This window comes from Python bivittatus, unplaced genomic scaffold (genome assembly GCF_059951505.1).
Source record: "Python bivittatus isolate LINGU-HERP-01145 unplaced genomic scaffold, Pbiv_v1 ctg000700_np1212, whole genome shotgun sequence".
Classification (NCBI taxonomy): Eukaryota; Metazoa; Chordata; class Lepidosauria; order Squamata; family Pythonidae; genus Python; species Python bivittatus.
The window spans coordinates 63,234,878-63,250,561 of record NW_028277098.1 but is presented as its reverse complement, the minus strand read 5'-3'; the positions used below and the strand labels follow the sequence as shown (position 1 = coordinate 63,250,561).

Genomic DNA, 15,684 nt, shown 5'->3' with positions numbered 1-15,684 from the left:
ACAACCTGAAGGTGAATTTGCTTTTAGGTATTTTGTAGCAGATGTATTACAAGTTTGGTATTAATACATTTGAGAGACTGGCAACAGATCCTGGAGAAAAAAGTCTTGTTAAGGGTATGTTAAAAGCAAAAAAGTTTAGAATCACAAATGCAAATCACAATTTGCATTCTCCTTGGCAACTATCTATTTCTGTTATTTTAAGGATGTAACGTGCTATCATATTTGAAAAACTGAAGGCCAGACACATTCTAAGATGAAAATATATTTTCTAGGAGTCTGATAAGAATCTTACATTCTATAAAAGCAACTCCCATGGTAATACATATTAACAATTCTGTTCCAAAAATATTTTTATATACGTAAGAAACTAGAGCCCTGTATAAATATCATAGTTGGTATTTTAACATAGATATGATCAAAGGAAAATAAGATACAACATTTGCACAAGTTATATCACCATCCTATAAGTCTGAAAAGTAAACATAAACATCTAGCCTTGACAGGACAGCAAGGATAATTTAAATATCCAAAAAAAATTTCAAATAATATCCAGCTTAAAAGTCATATACCACATTAGAATTAGAGTCAAAGAATATGAAATGCAATTATTTACTCTACATTATGTTTAATGAAAGGAAAGATAAATAACAAAGGCAAGGGCTGGCATATATGGCTTAAACTGCAATTCAGAGGCAGTTTCCTTGAAAAGATCCATTTTCAGGCATCCAGTGATGCTGAAAAGTTTGTGAACCCTTTTGAATTTTCAGTACTTCTGCATAAATATGACCTAAAACATGATGTGTTCTCCACACAAGTCCTAAAACTAGATAAGGAGAACCCAGTTAAACAAATAAGTCAAAAAATACAGGTAGTCCTCGCTTAGGGACCACAGTTGGGATCAGCAGCTCTGTTGTTAAGCATGTGGAGAACAAATCATGTTTTAGGTCACATTTATGCAGAAATATTCAAAATTCAAAAGGATTCACAAACTTTTAAGCACCACTTAAAAAGTATACAGGTTGCTCCAGAAATAGCCATCATTGAAGGCACAACATGAATTACATTCTAGATGTGTTTGTTTTTGTCCTTAAGTCAGTATTATATTATAGCTATATATTGTTTTTAAGAGAATCTAATGCTCCTTAGATATTTCAAATACAGATGGTTTCTTGGGCATGGATGACTATCTTCAGACTGTTGTTCCAATATGTGCCCCTCAGGCTTACAGGACAAAATTAAGTATCTACTGCTGTCCACAACTGAGTCCCTCCTTGCAGAGAAAAGAGGGAATGGCCTTGAGGAACAGGAGTAAGAGCTGCTACCAAGACAAGGGGCCTGAGTCCAGAGCAAGAATGTAACGAGTGAACATCTCAGGCAAGCCCCTTCCTAGTTCACATGAAAATAAAGGGAGGGAGGGAAAAGCACATTCAGACTTGCAAGATTCTGTTACTACAGCTTTACAATAATAGCAGTATTGGTTTCTTGGTCTGATCTAATTTGAAGTTCTGACATCACTATTGTTACCCAAAACTGAGCACCTATACTGATATAGAGCAACATTCCCTCTAATTTTCAGAAGATTCACAACACTGACTCAGCCTCATCATCACTATATAGGGAAGCTCATTTTGACTTCCTCCTTTGCAGCAGAAAGAAACCAAGCACATCCCATCATCCATATCTTTGCATATTATAGTTGAAAGAGGCAGAAGTCCCAAATCATGGCAAGTGGGTGGGATATATGCTTAAAATTCCTTTTAGGTGTCAAAGCTGAAATATTTCAAATCTACAACAACTAGAAATTGTCATGATTAAAAACAAAATGTAGCTGTAGAGCTTTAGAAAGATTGTTTAGCCACACTTTCTATAGAAAGATGCAAGTTATATCTACAGTCTGCATCAGAACTTTCTGCATCTTCAGGTCAATCCTACAGGTCAATCCTTATTTTATTATAGCAATTACAGAAAGCTGTTCACATAGAAGTACTAGTTTTCACAGGAGCTTGTACATCTTTCCATTATACAAGCCATCAGGAGATGAGCACAAATGTTGCGCAACCACAGAGATCTTATATATTACCCCTGTACTTTAGCTAACATTGGAATTGAGGGGAAAGAGAACTCTCTTATATGTGCATTGTAAATGAAATATAAACAAATAAATAACTTGACTATGACATTCATAAAGCAATATGTGTTGCATGCTGATAGCTGGCACCTTCCCAGTTTTATTGCTTCCATCCTCCCCCTCCCCACTTCCCCCAAGGAAAAATGCTTTACTTGAATTGCTGGTCTTTGGTGCTCCTTGTTTTTGCAAGAAATCGTTCAGCCAGCTTCTCCAAGTTCCTGGAGTAATCCATTTCAATTTCAGCTTTCTTGCGAAAAAAATCCTGCAAATCCTGAAGCAGTTGGACTCTAAGTTCACATTGCTGATCAAGACATTTCAGTTGTTCGATAAGTTGGGCTCGAATCTCTGCAAAACAAGTGGGGGGGGGGAGTACTCATGAAAATGGCATGTAAAACAGAAAATGATATGAACTGCCTGATCAAACTTGCTGCCTGTATACTGTTAAAGCTAAGTACCCCCAATCTAAAGTAGAATAGCAACCACATTAACCATTCTGAGCTTGCCGAAGAAAAAAAAATTAAGTATACATTGTGGTGATAGACATAAACTAAAAGTTGAGGTTTAAACTCATTAAGTTACAAAAAAATACAGCATGACACAGATGTCTAACTTTAGAAGGTTCTGAAAATAAACTGGGATGACCTCATAGACACTCAGTTCTTTGGAGAAAGGGCAAAATATAAATGCAAAAAAAAGAAAAGGATATAAAAGCTAATTTGTAAAATCAAAGTTAAAATTCCTCTTCTTGCTCTTCATACCCCAATGGGCCTTTAATTAAATATTAACAACAATGACAAAAAACCATTTCCATTACTCACTGGGTCAATTGATTAAAAAAAAATCCACCAATTAGAATTGTGCTTTATACACAGTGGCCAAGGAATTTCATCAAATTTTTTATTTATCAAATTTGTCACTGCTCATCTTGTTGAAACAACTCTGAGAGGTTTACAGCAGAGATAAAATTCATTAAAATATAAAACAGTCCTAATAATAAATAACTTCCAAGAAAGATGGAGAGTTGGTGAATAATTCAACCATGATTCCAACGCAATCCACTTACAAGGATGATTTTTACTGGTGAAGATTCTATCAATCAGCCATGTCCCCTAAAGCAGTCATTTCCCCAAAATGTACTGAATCTCAGTCTAGATAAAGGCCATAGGGTTGGCTAATGCTCCAATTCTCCACTCTTAGTTCAAATTTCCTCCAGAGACACTATTAAATTCCTTCGCAGACTATTCCTACGGTGAAACCAAAGCACTGATCATGCCATACATTTCCCAGAAGATACCAATTTGAGACTATTCACACTGGGTCTCCAACTGCGACACTGCAATTAAACACAGCACATCAAATTGTGAATGGTTCACCTTTGAAAAGTCCAACAAATTTGCATGCCCAGTTGAGAAAGGTCACAAGAAAGACAGTTTCATTTTTCATGCAAAGAATGCCTTTGAGCAAAATTTGCAAGCAGATTATTTTTGCCTGCACACAGGGTGTGAGTGCAGATAATGCTGTTGTTAAAACACCATTTTTTTAAAATTTGGCCTTAAAATATTTTAATAAGATCACCCAATGCTTGCAGTATAATTTCAGAGTTTACACTCACATATTCCCAATACATGGAAAAGCTAAATTAGCTAGCTATGTGATACTGAACCTAGAAATTGACAGTATTTTTCTTGGACCGTACAATGAAGTCCTACATGTTATTACTTTAGCTATAGAACTGCTAAATAAATTGTTCCACGCCATTAATATCTTCATCTTATTCTCCAATCCCTCCTATTCAAAGTATCAAACTTGTCTTTCCCTCTACAAATCCCTGGGCACACAAATGCTAATCAGAGATGACTGCTATTGCTGGAGGTTTGTTGCAGTTTAAGTTTGTTCAAAATTGCGTTTATATTAAATAATACAAATAAGCCAACACAACACTTAACATTTGGTGTACTTCTGCCTTTGTTTATAGGTTCAGATCATCTAGGAACAAAACTTGATGGAAACTGTTTCATTCAGGACAAGGTGTGTTTTCTAAGTATTTTACTTTATAAACTGACTCATCTCATTTTTCCTTTCTTGTACCCACAAACACATAAATTACAACTTTCATCTAGATGAGGAATAACTACTGAAATAGAGCCTAGAACAGCATCTCCTGACTTGTTGCTTTTCACATAAGACACCTGATCAGGAAAGGGCATGCTACAGCATCAGGCTTCTCAGTAAAAATTTTCTGAGACCTGGATTGTAACCCAATTTTCTGAGATCTGGATTGTAACTTTGCTTGGAAGGACAGTCTAAAAAGGTGAGCTGTCTCTTCTTGGGCCATGGATCAAGCGTTAAAGAAAGGCCTATCTAAGAAGAAAATGCACTCCATAAATCACTTCCTTTAAAGACCATCAGAACAGAAGTATTTAGCTCCTCAGAATTTCTCATGTTATAGATGCAATTTCATAGGTACACATTATCAAAATCAGAGGAGAAAGAGAAAGGGTTATAATTCCATGAAACGTTAATGTGTCCTACCCAAAACATTAATGCAAAACAATAATCCAACATATACAGATTCAAAATTCACATTTGACCTAATTATAACATGCCCTTTTTTATTTCTCCCTTTAATTACCTCATGTGCTATTGTCATCAAAAGTTTATACAGAAAATCAAAATCCATTGCATCTTAGTAACTCATCTGAAGGTAAGGCATGACCCACTAATTTAAGATCAATGATATACACCAACCAATTAGCTGTTTTAAGCGTTCCAATTAATTTTAGATCCAAGCACCACTTTTCTCTTAAGTATGGTTAGACTTGCGCTTCAAAATTGTTAACATCATATGTAGTTGAAAAGAGCTAAAAGTATTCTACTGAGACTATATATGGGTGCAGCTGCACACGAAAATACAAAAATATTACAAGTGCAAAACATATTGCAGGTATAGATAACATGTGGAGAGATCCCATATATAGCTTCCCATACACAGCTTGTCATTTTTCTTTGCTTTTCACTGATTTTCTCACAAAAGTAGTAGATTCATCAAGCACAATAATTTCTATAGTTAAGAACAACTGTATCTGCTGCATATTTGTATTTCGGGGGGACAACTAGAGATGTGATTAAGAGACCTAGTTCTGGGACAACCAGATCCCATGGAAATGCTGAAACATTAGGTTTTACTACTTATAAGTAAATGAGATCTTTTAATCTCTTTGAGCCTATGCAGGAAATAATCAAACTACTATCAGTATACCATTTAATTAATTTTGTTCAGAAGTATTTTCTCTTAATTAATATGCTATCCAAAACATTCCAGTTGCTAGCTACAGAAAGAATTCACTATAATATTCAACACCACCTTCTGACTCTATTTTCATTGGACCATGTTTCAGATAATAAGCATCATAACAGTATTAAACAATATTCGACAATATCATATGACAATAATTTCAATTATTTTCAAGTCAAATATCCAATCATAATTTGCCAAGGCAAGAGAAGTGATTTAGAAAACAAAAAAGTATACAATATTCAATATGATGTATTTCCTGAAGAATCTACAGTATTACAAAGCAACATGTATTAAGAAGAATGTTATTTCAAAAGCCCACACCCTACTCACCCCACAATACGTATTCTGAATTGTTAACAAGTCATTAGACTGAATGACTGTGCTCACGTAAAAATTTGATTATGTAAACTAAAATCTAGTCACCCTACCTAACATGCATATACAAGAACAAACTAGTAAATCAAGCAGATAAGCTCTTTTGCTTCTTCAGATATCTACTATATCAAGACAAGTACTTTACAATGATCACTGTATTAGTGTTTGCATAAAAGGGAAAGTAACAGCTGACTGAGTTCCTGGCAACAGCATACAAGAGTTCATTGAAAATCTACATACCCTATAGAAGCTTGAACTACAGAAGACTGGCCTTGTTCATAGAATTCTTTTCTCTTTTTCAGCAACGTTTTGTTCTGGTTGCAAATAAATGAAGTCAGGGATGTTGGAATTTCCTGAAGCTCAGGTAACTTCTAAGAGTATATGATGTCTTTTTGTAATCCTGTCACTTATGTAAACAAGAAGGATATTCAGTCTACTGTCAGAACAAACTACAGCTAGTGGATTACAATACAGCTTGCAGAGAAAAACACCCTTGGAAGTTCAGTGGGAAGACTCAAGGAATTGGGAACTTCTGAACTGTAACCCATGAATTAGAGGCAATTTAAATTTAATTGAAATGTCTCTAGTTTGATAAGAATTCTGAATCCATTTCTAAGGATATTTTTAGCACCTACAAACCACAAATTACAGTGTGCTACAGAGAACAAATAAGGAAAAGGCCTAATTCAAACCATGAAGCTTAAACATGAATCATAGATAACAAGTTAGTATGGAACACACATTATAACCCTTTCCAGGTGATATTGAGAAGATTTTTCCATCTACTCACATTTAGGAAGAGTAGGGACAACACGCAAAAGGGCAGGACTGGAGTTGTTCTCCATGAGCAGACATTGATAGTTTGTAATGGAGAACTTCTTCTACCCATAGGGATTCTCCATGCAGTAGAAGACAAGGGGAAATCAGGGCTTTGCAAGCAAACTCCTTGTGGACTGAACTGAGAACTTCCACAGCTCAGATCAGTCATAGGGAATCTCCAGCATACAAACCTAATGCAACCCATCTATTGCATTTAATAAATCAACCGCAAAATACAGTATCTTAACCATCACCTATTTGCTGTAACTTAACCTAGATTTTTTAAACAAGTCTTGTTCTGTTTCCAGAGTGGCTGTGGGGTATTTTGTAATCTGTTATTTATATAATAGAGAGTATGCTCCACAAGACCCACCAGCAGTATCATGTGTGAGAGAAATTGTTTTCCTTGTTCAGAGGATCCCTGAATGTCCAAAAACAGAGGTGTTTTTTTTTTTTTTTGGATGTTTTAACATAAAGAATTATAGGGGACAGAAAAAATAGCAAACACTCCCTCCTCCCTCATTCTACCAACAAGAAGGAGCTATGCTGGATCCAAAATCTCCCATAGTCAAAAGGGGTCTTTTCAGCTGGAGAATGACAGCTCTGGATCTAAAGGGGAGGGGAAGAGAGAGAGAAAGAGAAAGAGAATAGCTTGTTTCTGTTAATATTTTTTTAAAAGAAGCAAAAATGTTTGGCTCCTTAAAATAGCCCTCTAATCTAAAGGGATGTCCCTTACAATTGCTAAAAAGGGGTAAGGGAATCTTCTGACGTTCATACATAACAGGAATGAGCTTATATTGCTTTTGAACTTTCTTCCTCTCTACTTCCTCTCCAGAAAGCAACAAGGAAACAGGACATTTGGGATTCAGAATTATATTAAATGTAGCTGAGCTTTAAGTTTGAATCCTAAATGGTGGATAAGCATAACAGTACTTTTTGTAATTTAGAAAGCATTTGTTTTAAATATATATATAGCTAACAACTGCAGGCTTGGAGCTCCATTATGTCAAGTCAGTATTCCATCCATAATGGATTCCCCTAAGACTATGTTTTGGAAAGCAAAGCAAACAAAACAAAACTGAGACTCCCAAACTCTCTTTAACGGAGATTAAAGGACAGCTGCAGCGTTCCAAAATTGTAGCTACACAAGTTTCAGCAGACATAATGCCAGATTCTGGATTCATTAATGCTACTAGTTCCAATGATATGGAATACAGCATTTTTTCTCTCCCTCTCTCTCTCCCATGAAATGAATGCAGGTGAACATATTGTCCTGCAGCAAACTGGTAGAGATTCCATACACATACAAGAGAATCTCCAGAGGATGGTACCTCCATCTGATTTTCAAAACATTTCAGCAGATTTTTACCAGACTCAATACTATATACGTCACTATGGGAAGGTTTCTGAAAGAGAAGAAGCAGAACAAAAATACAAAAGTCTGGTTTACAAATGTTGGCAAAATAATTGTGACTTTTGTCCTGCTTCATTTGTTCAAGAAACCATGGCTTACTACTAACAACAGATGTATTTAAACATCAGTTTAAGCTAAATCAAAAACAAACCAACCACATAATGGTTTACCTTCCAAGATTGCATTTTAAAACATCCTTAGGTTAGTAAAATCCTGCCTATAACAAGTAATACATACAATTTGAGAAAAAAATGGAGATCCAGTAATTCTGATTTTTAAATGAGTAATATTAGTATACTCATTTTCTGAGTTAACTTTTTCCACCTTATTCTTTTTTCAGTTTTAAACAGATTTTTTCAAAGCTCCATTACTTTATAATTTGCATATTTTATCAGTTTCACTAGTTTCAAGGAAACTAACAAGAAGGATGGATGCAAAGAATATCCGTGTCTTAAACATAAACTCAGCATGTAGTGAATTTAAAATCTTCAGATCCCTGCTGAGCTTATTTCAAGTAGGTAATGCTGGAAGCTGCCTTATATGATAGAAAATTCTGTACATTTTAATAATCCATTGTCTATGAAAATATATGTTGCAGTAAACTGATAATCTACTTCCATCAGTTAGACTGCAACCAAAACCAAGTTCAGAAAAATGTAAGCTGCTCAATGAATCGGAATTTGATCACTGCATACTCTATAACTGTTTCATCTAACAAATATTAAAACAATCAACTATCCTGAACTTTTTACTCATCTCTTGAAATACCAAGACCCCCCTGGTAACAGTCAGCTGTACTTAATCCTCTGTCTTAAAAAGACTGCTGTTTTATTTTTACCCAGCTATGTGGTTGCTAACAATAATCTCAGAAATCCAAGAGGAAATGAAATACATTTGCACTGTCTTTTACAGAGGAATAAAACTGCTTGAGTCCTTGTGCTTTTCTTCTTTTTCATATCTCTTATCCCAACTTTAATCTGTTTAAATATGTTCAAATAACTGGGCATCTGATTTAATCATTCTCAAAAAGACACAGGGTGTTTTACAATGTTACATGTAGGTTTTCTATTTTACATAGGGATTTAGTTCAACTCTGTCTCCACATTCATTAAATACCAGTTGGACAGAAGTTTAAAAACATGAGTTCTTATGAATAGGAAGCTCACTAAAATTAGATTCACATGCTGATCAGGAGTACAAAGCTGCCCATGCTGATTCTGAGAAGAATCTGTGGAAGAAAAAATATCCACAATTGTTTTTTCTTGGAATAGAGCAGTGTTTCTCAGCCTTGACAACTTGAAGATGTGTGGACTTCAACTCCCAGAATTCCCCAGCCAGCTAATGGCTTCTGGGAGTTGGTCCACACATTTTCAAGTTGTCACGGTTGAGAAACACTGGAATAGAGTCAGAAAGAGCCATTTAGGTCACTGAGTCCAACCCCCCTGATCAATGCAGAAATCCAAAATATGAACAGCCTCTGCAATGAAGGGAAGCCCACCACCTCTCCAGGTTATAGTATCCACAGTCAGGTAGATTTTTCTAATGTTCAGTCAGAATCTGCCTTAAATTCATTATCCCATTATCCCTGGAATTAGAAAGCAGGTCATGGTCTTATCCTGTATGATATCCTTTCAGATAGTTGATGACAGCTATCATTCCGTCCCCCCTCCCCCATGTCTTTTCTCCACACTAAACATACACAGCTCCTTCAATCTCCCCAATCATCTTCACTGCATTTCTCTGAACAAAAGTTTGGCATCCAGTATTAGATACAGTACTTGAGGTGTGGTTTCAGCGAGGACAGAACGGAATGATGACTTCCCATGATTCGGAAATTCTATTTCTGTTGATGCAGAATAAAATTAGATTTGCCTTCTTTGCAGCCACATCTTTCTGTTAGCTCATATTCAATTTACAATCAACTGCTATTTAAAGATCTTTTTCACCAATACAGTTACCAAGCCAAATATGCACAAATACTTGTACATTTGCTGTTGCTTTCTAAATGAAGAACTCTGTTAACCATTATGTTGCAACACTTTCGGTCATTTTTTCCAAACTAGTGAAACAGTTTTGAATTCTTCTATTTTCTTGGTATTAGCTATCCACCTGCAAATCAAAAAAGCATTCCATCTCTGCATCCAAATCACTAATAAAAATATTAAAAATAGAGGACCTAGGACTAATTTTTGTGGCATCCCACTTGATACTTCTCATCAATATGAGGAGTAACCATGAATGAATGTTCCCCAGACTTAACTAGCTTGCTAATCAACATGTAATGGGATATTTTGTCAAATGCTCTGGTGAAGTAGAGGCATAGTAGGCAGCATACAAATGCCAATAAATAAATAAAAAATAAGTCTGAAGCTCTTTGCAAACTGATTAAGGAAGTTACACAATCAACAAATGAGACAGATTAATCTGACCATTCCTAGCAAGGTCCCTGTAGATCAATCTCTTTATTACCTGCTTTAGAATCTTCCCACAGATTGATGCCAATTAGTTTGCTGGATCTAGTTTTTCCTCTTCTTGAAGACAGAAACACTTATTCTTCTCTAGACATCTGGCACTTTACCAGATCTCCAGGAATTCTCAAATGTAATACCTAAGTATTCAGCCAAGCTCTTGTTCAGCTCATTCTTTTTTAAAAATAATTTTATTGTTTTTTAATTAATAACAAAAGAAAAAGAAAAATGAAACACAAAAATAATAATACACTATTAAGAAGAAAAAAAATTAAAAAGTGCTATTACAAAAAAGTCACAAAAATATAACAAAGGAAATAAAAACTTGACAAAGTATATCATTATAACAATAAATACTTACACTTCTCTGTATATATTTATCTAATGCAAATATTATTCAGATGCATATATATTTCCAATATATCATATTTTTTTAACCTACTGTATTTTGCATAAATGAGTCCCATATTTCATTATACTTGCCCATACAAACTCTATGTCTCCCTGCAATCCACTCATAAGTGGCAAGCGCAATCAGGTCTACAATCCATTGAATAAATGGGGACATACATTTAACTTTCCAATGCTGCAATATCAGTCTTTTGGCCATAGTAAGGGCACAGAGAATCCATTTACATTGTCCAGATGTCAAACTGAATGTACTAGGTATACAGTTCAAAAGAATATTACCCTCTGAAAATTTTAGCTTTTGTCACCTAATCATATTTATATAGTCCACAACTTTCTCCCAAAACTTAATAAGTATAGGACATTGTAAAAACATATGTTTTAAACAGGCATTGCCCTTATTATACCTCTAACAAAATGCTGCTTTTGACAATCCTTTTCTATACAAACATAGGAGAATCTAATAAATTCTAAATATTTTTTGTTGTATAAGTTGTAGTTTAAGGTCCATTGACATTCTTGCTATATAAGTTAAGACACTCTCCCATTGTCTAGGCAATACAGAAACTCTACTTCTTTATTCCATTCATCCCTTAACATCTGCATATCAAGCTGTTTTATTGATAACAAATATCTATACAAGCTAATAGTAGGTTTTTTAGTTCTAAAGGATTTAACAAATTGTTCTAGTATCCTGGGTGTCTCAGAAACTGAAAATGCTGCTGGTCCAAACAATGTTGTTAACAAATGTTGTAGCTGTAAATATTGCCATTGGGATACATTTGATAGATGATATTTATCTCTTAACACAGCGTATGTTAAAAATTCATCTTCATCGTCCATCAATATGGTCCAGAGTCAATATCCCTGCTTCCATCCAACTTTTCTATATCACCATCTTTTTCCCAATTTCTAATGCTGGGTTTCCCCATAGCATGGGAAAAAGGATTGAATCTTTATTTATTAGACATTACATTCCATAGCTTTCTAACTGACATAACTGTTTCCAAAGATATTAGAGTTCTGTTGTATTTAGATCCTAATACTGTCCATCCAACCAAAGGTGCTACATATGTATATTCCAATGTTGCCCAAATTGGAAAATTAACACCAATTGTTAAACTCTCAGCTAGTTATGTTAGTACTCTAAAATGTAATTCACTTGGTCTTGGAGATTCAAACTCATTTAAAATTTAAAAAAAAAAATCCTTGATCATGTTTTCATCAACCTCAAGCTTCAATCTTGCTCCTTCAAATTTCTTAGTGGAACACATTGTTTTTGTTGGAGAAGACTGGTCTAAATTGGAGTTGAGCTATCTGCCTGTTCTTTATTACCCATCATCAAAGACATCACACTTCAGGGACAGTTCAATTATTGAAAATCAGCAGTGGAAAACTGACCTCTGAAAGGAAGAGGACAATAGGACAACAGGAACTATAACACTGAGGGCTAAAATCTGTCACCCTTCCTGGTTTCATGAATCTATAAATTCCTTGCCTGACAGCTTTAGCCGTAAGAGTGCTGTAGAAATGCACTCAGTGTACCCAGGATTTTAGTGTCACAGCAGCATTCTAAGCCCTTTTAACTGATCCCTACTTAAGTAAAAAGACATTTTTCCCCAGCTCAGAATATAATTTAAGTTAGGATGGTAGCACATTTTAGTATATATGTTTATGAGTACACCAATTCAGTTCAGATAATTTCAAAACTCAGAAATCATAGCAATGCAATACAGAGTTTACGAGGAACAGGGTTTCTCTTGCTGCACCCAAAATATATATGAGACCTACCATAATTAAAGTAAAATTAAATTCTTTCAAAAGTCTTAAGAATGCTGATTTTCCAAAAGGATTCTGCGTGGGATTTTACTTTGTATATGTCAGGGGTGGGGGGTGAGGTTATTTTTTAAATTTATTTTCATTTTTTGGAGCCACGAAGTCATTGCATAATGGTAGCTGGAAGGATTTTAAGGATTAATATTGCTAAGAAACCAGAACTTTTCTTAATGGGCCTTATGGGTAATGAATTAGAAAAGACTCATGGTAAATTGATACTGCATATGGTAATTGCAGCAAGATTATTGTATTGCACAACAATGGAAGAATAATGACATTCTCACTTGGAGGAATGGATTGTGAAAATGTCAGAATTTGCAGAAATGGCAAAGCTGACCTGTTTGGTCAGAGAACAAAGAACAAAAACTTTTTTGAAAGACTGGAGGCCTTATATGGACTTTTTGTTGAAAGAAGAAAAAAATGAATTGATGATTTATAGATTTGAGGACTAAGAAAGATGAGGACTAAATGAAGGGGTGAAGGCACTTGTAAAAAAGAGGGAGAAGGGACAAGTAAGTAATTATCTGTTGAAAAGAAGGTGGGAAGTCATCTATATGTTTCTTAACCTTTGTTTTCTTTTTCTTTCCTTGCACTTTTCTGGTTTTTTTCCCCCTTTTCCCTTTTGCTTTGTTATTATTATATGAAAATTCTCAATAAATATAATTAAAAAAACATAATGGTAGCTGGGACCTAAAAAGTTGCCTAGCCAATTGTTTATTCAATAAAACAATCTGTGATCATACCATTTTTCTTAAAAATCTGTCTTAATACCTGTACTGAATCAAGAAAATAAATAATAGAACATATTATCTATTTTCTTGATGCAGTACGGGCATTAAGAAGCAAATGAAAGGGAGGTCTTAGCTTATTGTAGCACGGAGCTGCAGAGCAGCATTAAACAAAACTCAGAAATCGTTACACAAAAAGCTTGGGAAGAAAGTCAAGATTTCCTTGACACCAATTTATCTTACCACAAGAAAGGAATTATAAGATGTTTTTATTCTAATCCCAAATGCTAAGCAATGTAAACATTTATAATTGAGATAAAAAATAATTTACTCCATGTCTTGGCTCTCCTCACAATGCAGGAAGAAGAGCAAGAGCAAACATTGTTCCTCCTTCCAGCCACCGCTAATGGCTCATACACAGCATTTGATTCTGACACAGGGCATCAACAGGAAAATTTAGAGTGATCTCCAACAAGACAAGTTTTCAGATTTCATTCCGGTGTCTTAAAATTTCAAATAACCTCTCAAAAGTGACTTTTTTCCTCAGCCTCGTTTTCTTTCCTTTTTTTAAACAAAGGATTTGTGTGATGACATTTCTGTCTTCTGGGTTTGATACAACCAGGGATTAACTTTTTTTTAAAGGAGGGGGGAACAATGTATCCTCTTAAATTCCCAGCGGTTTTTGTATATTTTAAATTGTTCTTATTTGCTTTGATCTTTATACAGTAGAGTGGGTATCTGCACCCTTTTTATTGCATTCTATTTATTGATTGATCATATTTGTATAGCCGCCCATCTCACAAGAGAGTGACTCTGGGCGGCATACAACACTCAACATTTTACATTTTAATGTTAAACATCAAATGTTCTCCTCTGGGTGGTGTACAACATTTTAGCATTTGCTAAAATGGCCAAGTCTTTGCCCCAACCTTAGGCTAACTACCCATATGTCTCACCACCTTCTCTTTGCTGTGAGACAGGAATTATTGACTAGATTGGTTACTGCAGAGCTTTCTGTGAAAGCCCAGGGGCTCTGTGTGGGTGCATGCGCAGGTAGTTCATCAGTTATACTGCCTGGAATAAAAATAATGTTATCCTATTGTATGCAGCTTCTTGATCCATTACTTTGCACTTGTCTTCATTTGATGATCCTTGGGGTTCTAATTAAAACAAATTAATCCAATAAAGGTAATTTTTTCCTATGTGCTGGTGGAGGGAGGGAGGGAGGGAGGGAGGGAAGGAAGGAAGGAAGGAAGGAAGGAAGGAAGGAAGGAAGGAAGGAAGGAAGGAAGGAAGGAAGGAAGGAAGGAAGGAAACCAAAAATTCCAATTGTAGCCCAATTATCAAATTTTAGAGCTCTCAAGTGAATTAACAGAAAGTTAACTATCTAAAGTTATCTAAACAAAACAGAAACTAAATTTTTAATTTGTGGCATGGCTGAGCTGCTAGCTTTTCTCTCTCAAGTGTCTCAGCAGCAGGTCAAAATGTTCCAGCATGAAGAGCAAACCATATTTACAGTTAGCTGAAGTAGCAATTTTAGATACTAGACTTCATTGGCAATTAGCATCTAAACTAAAACAGAAACGTATGTCTCATAAAACTATAATTAACTTACACTTGGGATTTCTGTACACAATCTGAACAGCTTAAGATTTATGCCTTAGTCTAAAAATGAATTTGAACTCCTTGTTAAGAACAGACCCAAACAAAAATATATCAATGCAAATAAAATTTAAAAAGATAAACTATCAGATTTGGGAAAGACAGGTTGGATTTCCAAGTTAATCAGATTCTGGTTTCATAGGCATGCCAGTGTAGTTTTCCTGGCAGCAATATGGACATGTTTGCCAAAGCCTTCTTTTGGATGTTTTCCCAACTTCTCAATCTATCCTACAGTCATTCCCATCCAGTACTAACCACATCACAGAATGCTTAGGTTTCCAAAAACACCCAAGGTCAGGTAGGTGCTTCCATTCAACTCTAGGTTACACTGGAATGGAAAGTTTTTCATCGCCACTAATAATCAATGCACATTGGTGAATGGGAAGCTAAAAGCTAGAAATGAAGAGATCTGATTTATAGAAGTAATAAAGGAATCTTTCAGAATAAAAGTAATAAAGGAATCTTTCAGAATTAAAAAAAAAAAGTCCACATTCCAAAAATTCTCAAACAGTTTAATTAGTACTTAACATGTTAATTCATCACAGAAC

At 35.1% G+C, this 15,684-nt stretch overlaps 1 protein-coding gene across 8 annotated transcripts in view; it reads right to left on the bottom strand.

Annotated features, from left to right (window-relative positions):
• The window catches only part of SRGAP2 (SLIT-ROBO Rho GTPase activating protein 2), a 226,142-nt gene that overhangs the window by 147,935 nt on the left and 62,523 nt on the right, over positions 1–15,684 (bottom strand). For 7 of the 8 annotated variants that reach the window (XM_088154402.1, XM_088154405.1, XM_088154404.1 and 4 more), the window contains exon 3: positions 2,281–2,473. The exons of the other annotated variant lie outside the window; for it this stretch is intronic. In XM_088154402.1, the coding sequence (XP_088010528.1) occupies positions 2,281–2,473 (193 nt within the window). The remainder of the gene's footprint in view (positions 1–2,280; positions 2,474–15,684) is intronic. 8 annotated transcript variants of the gene reach the window in all.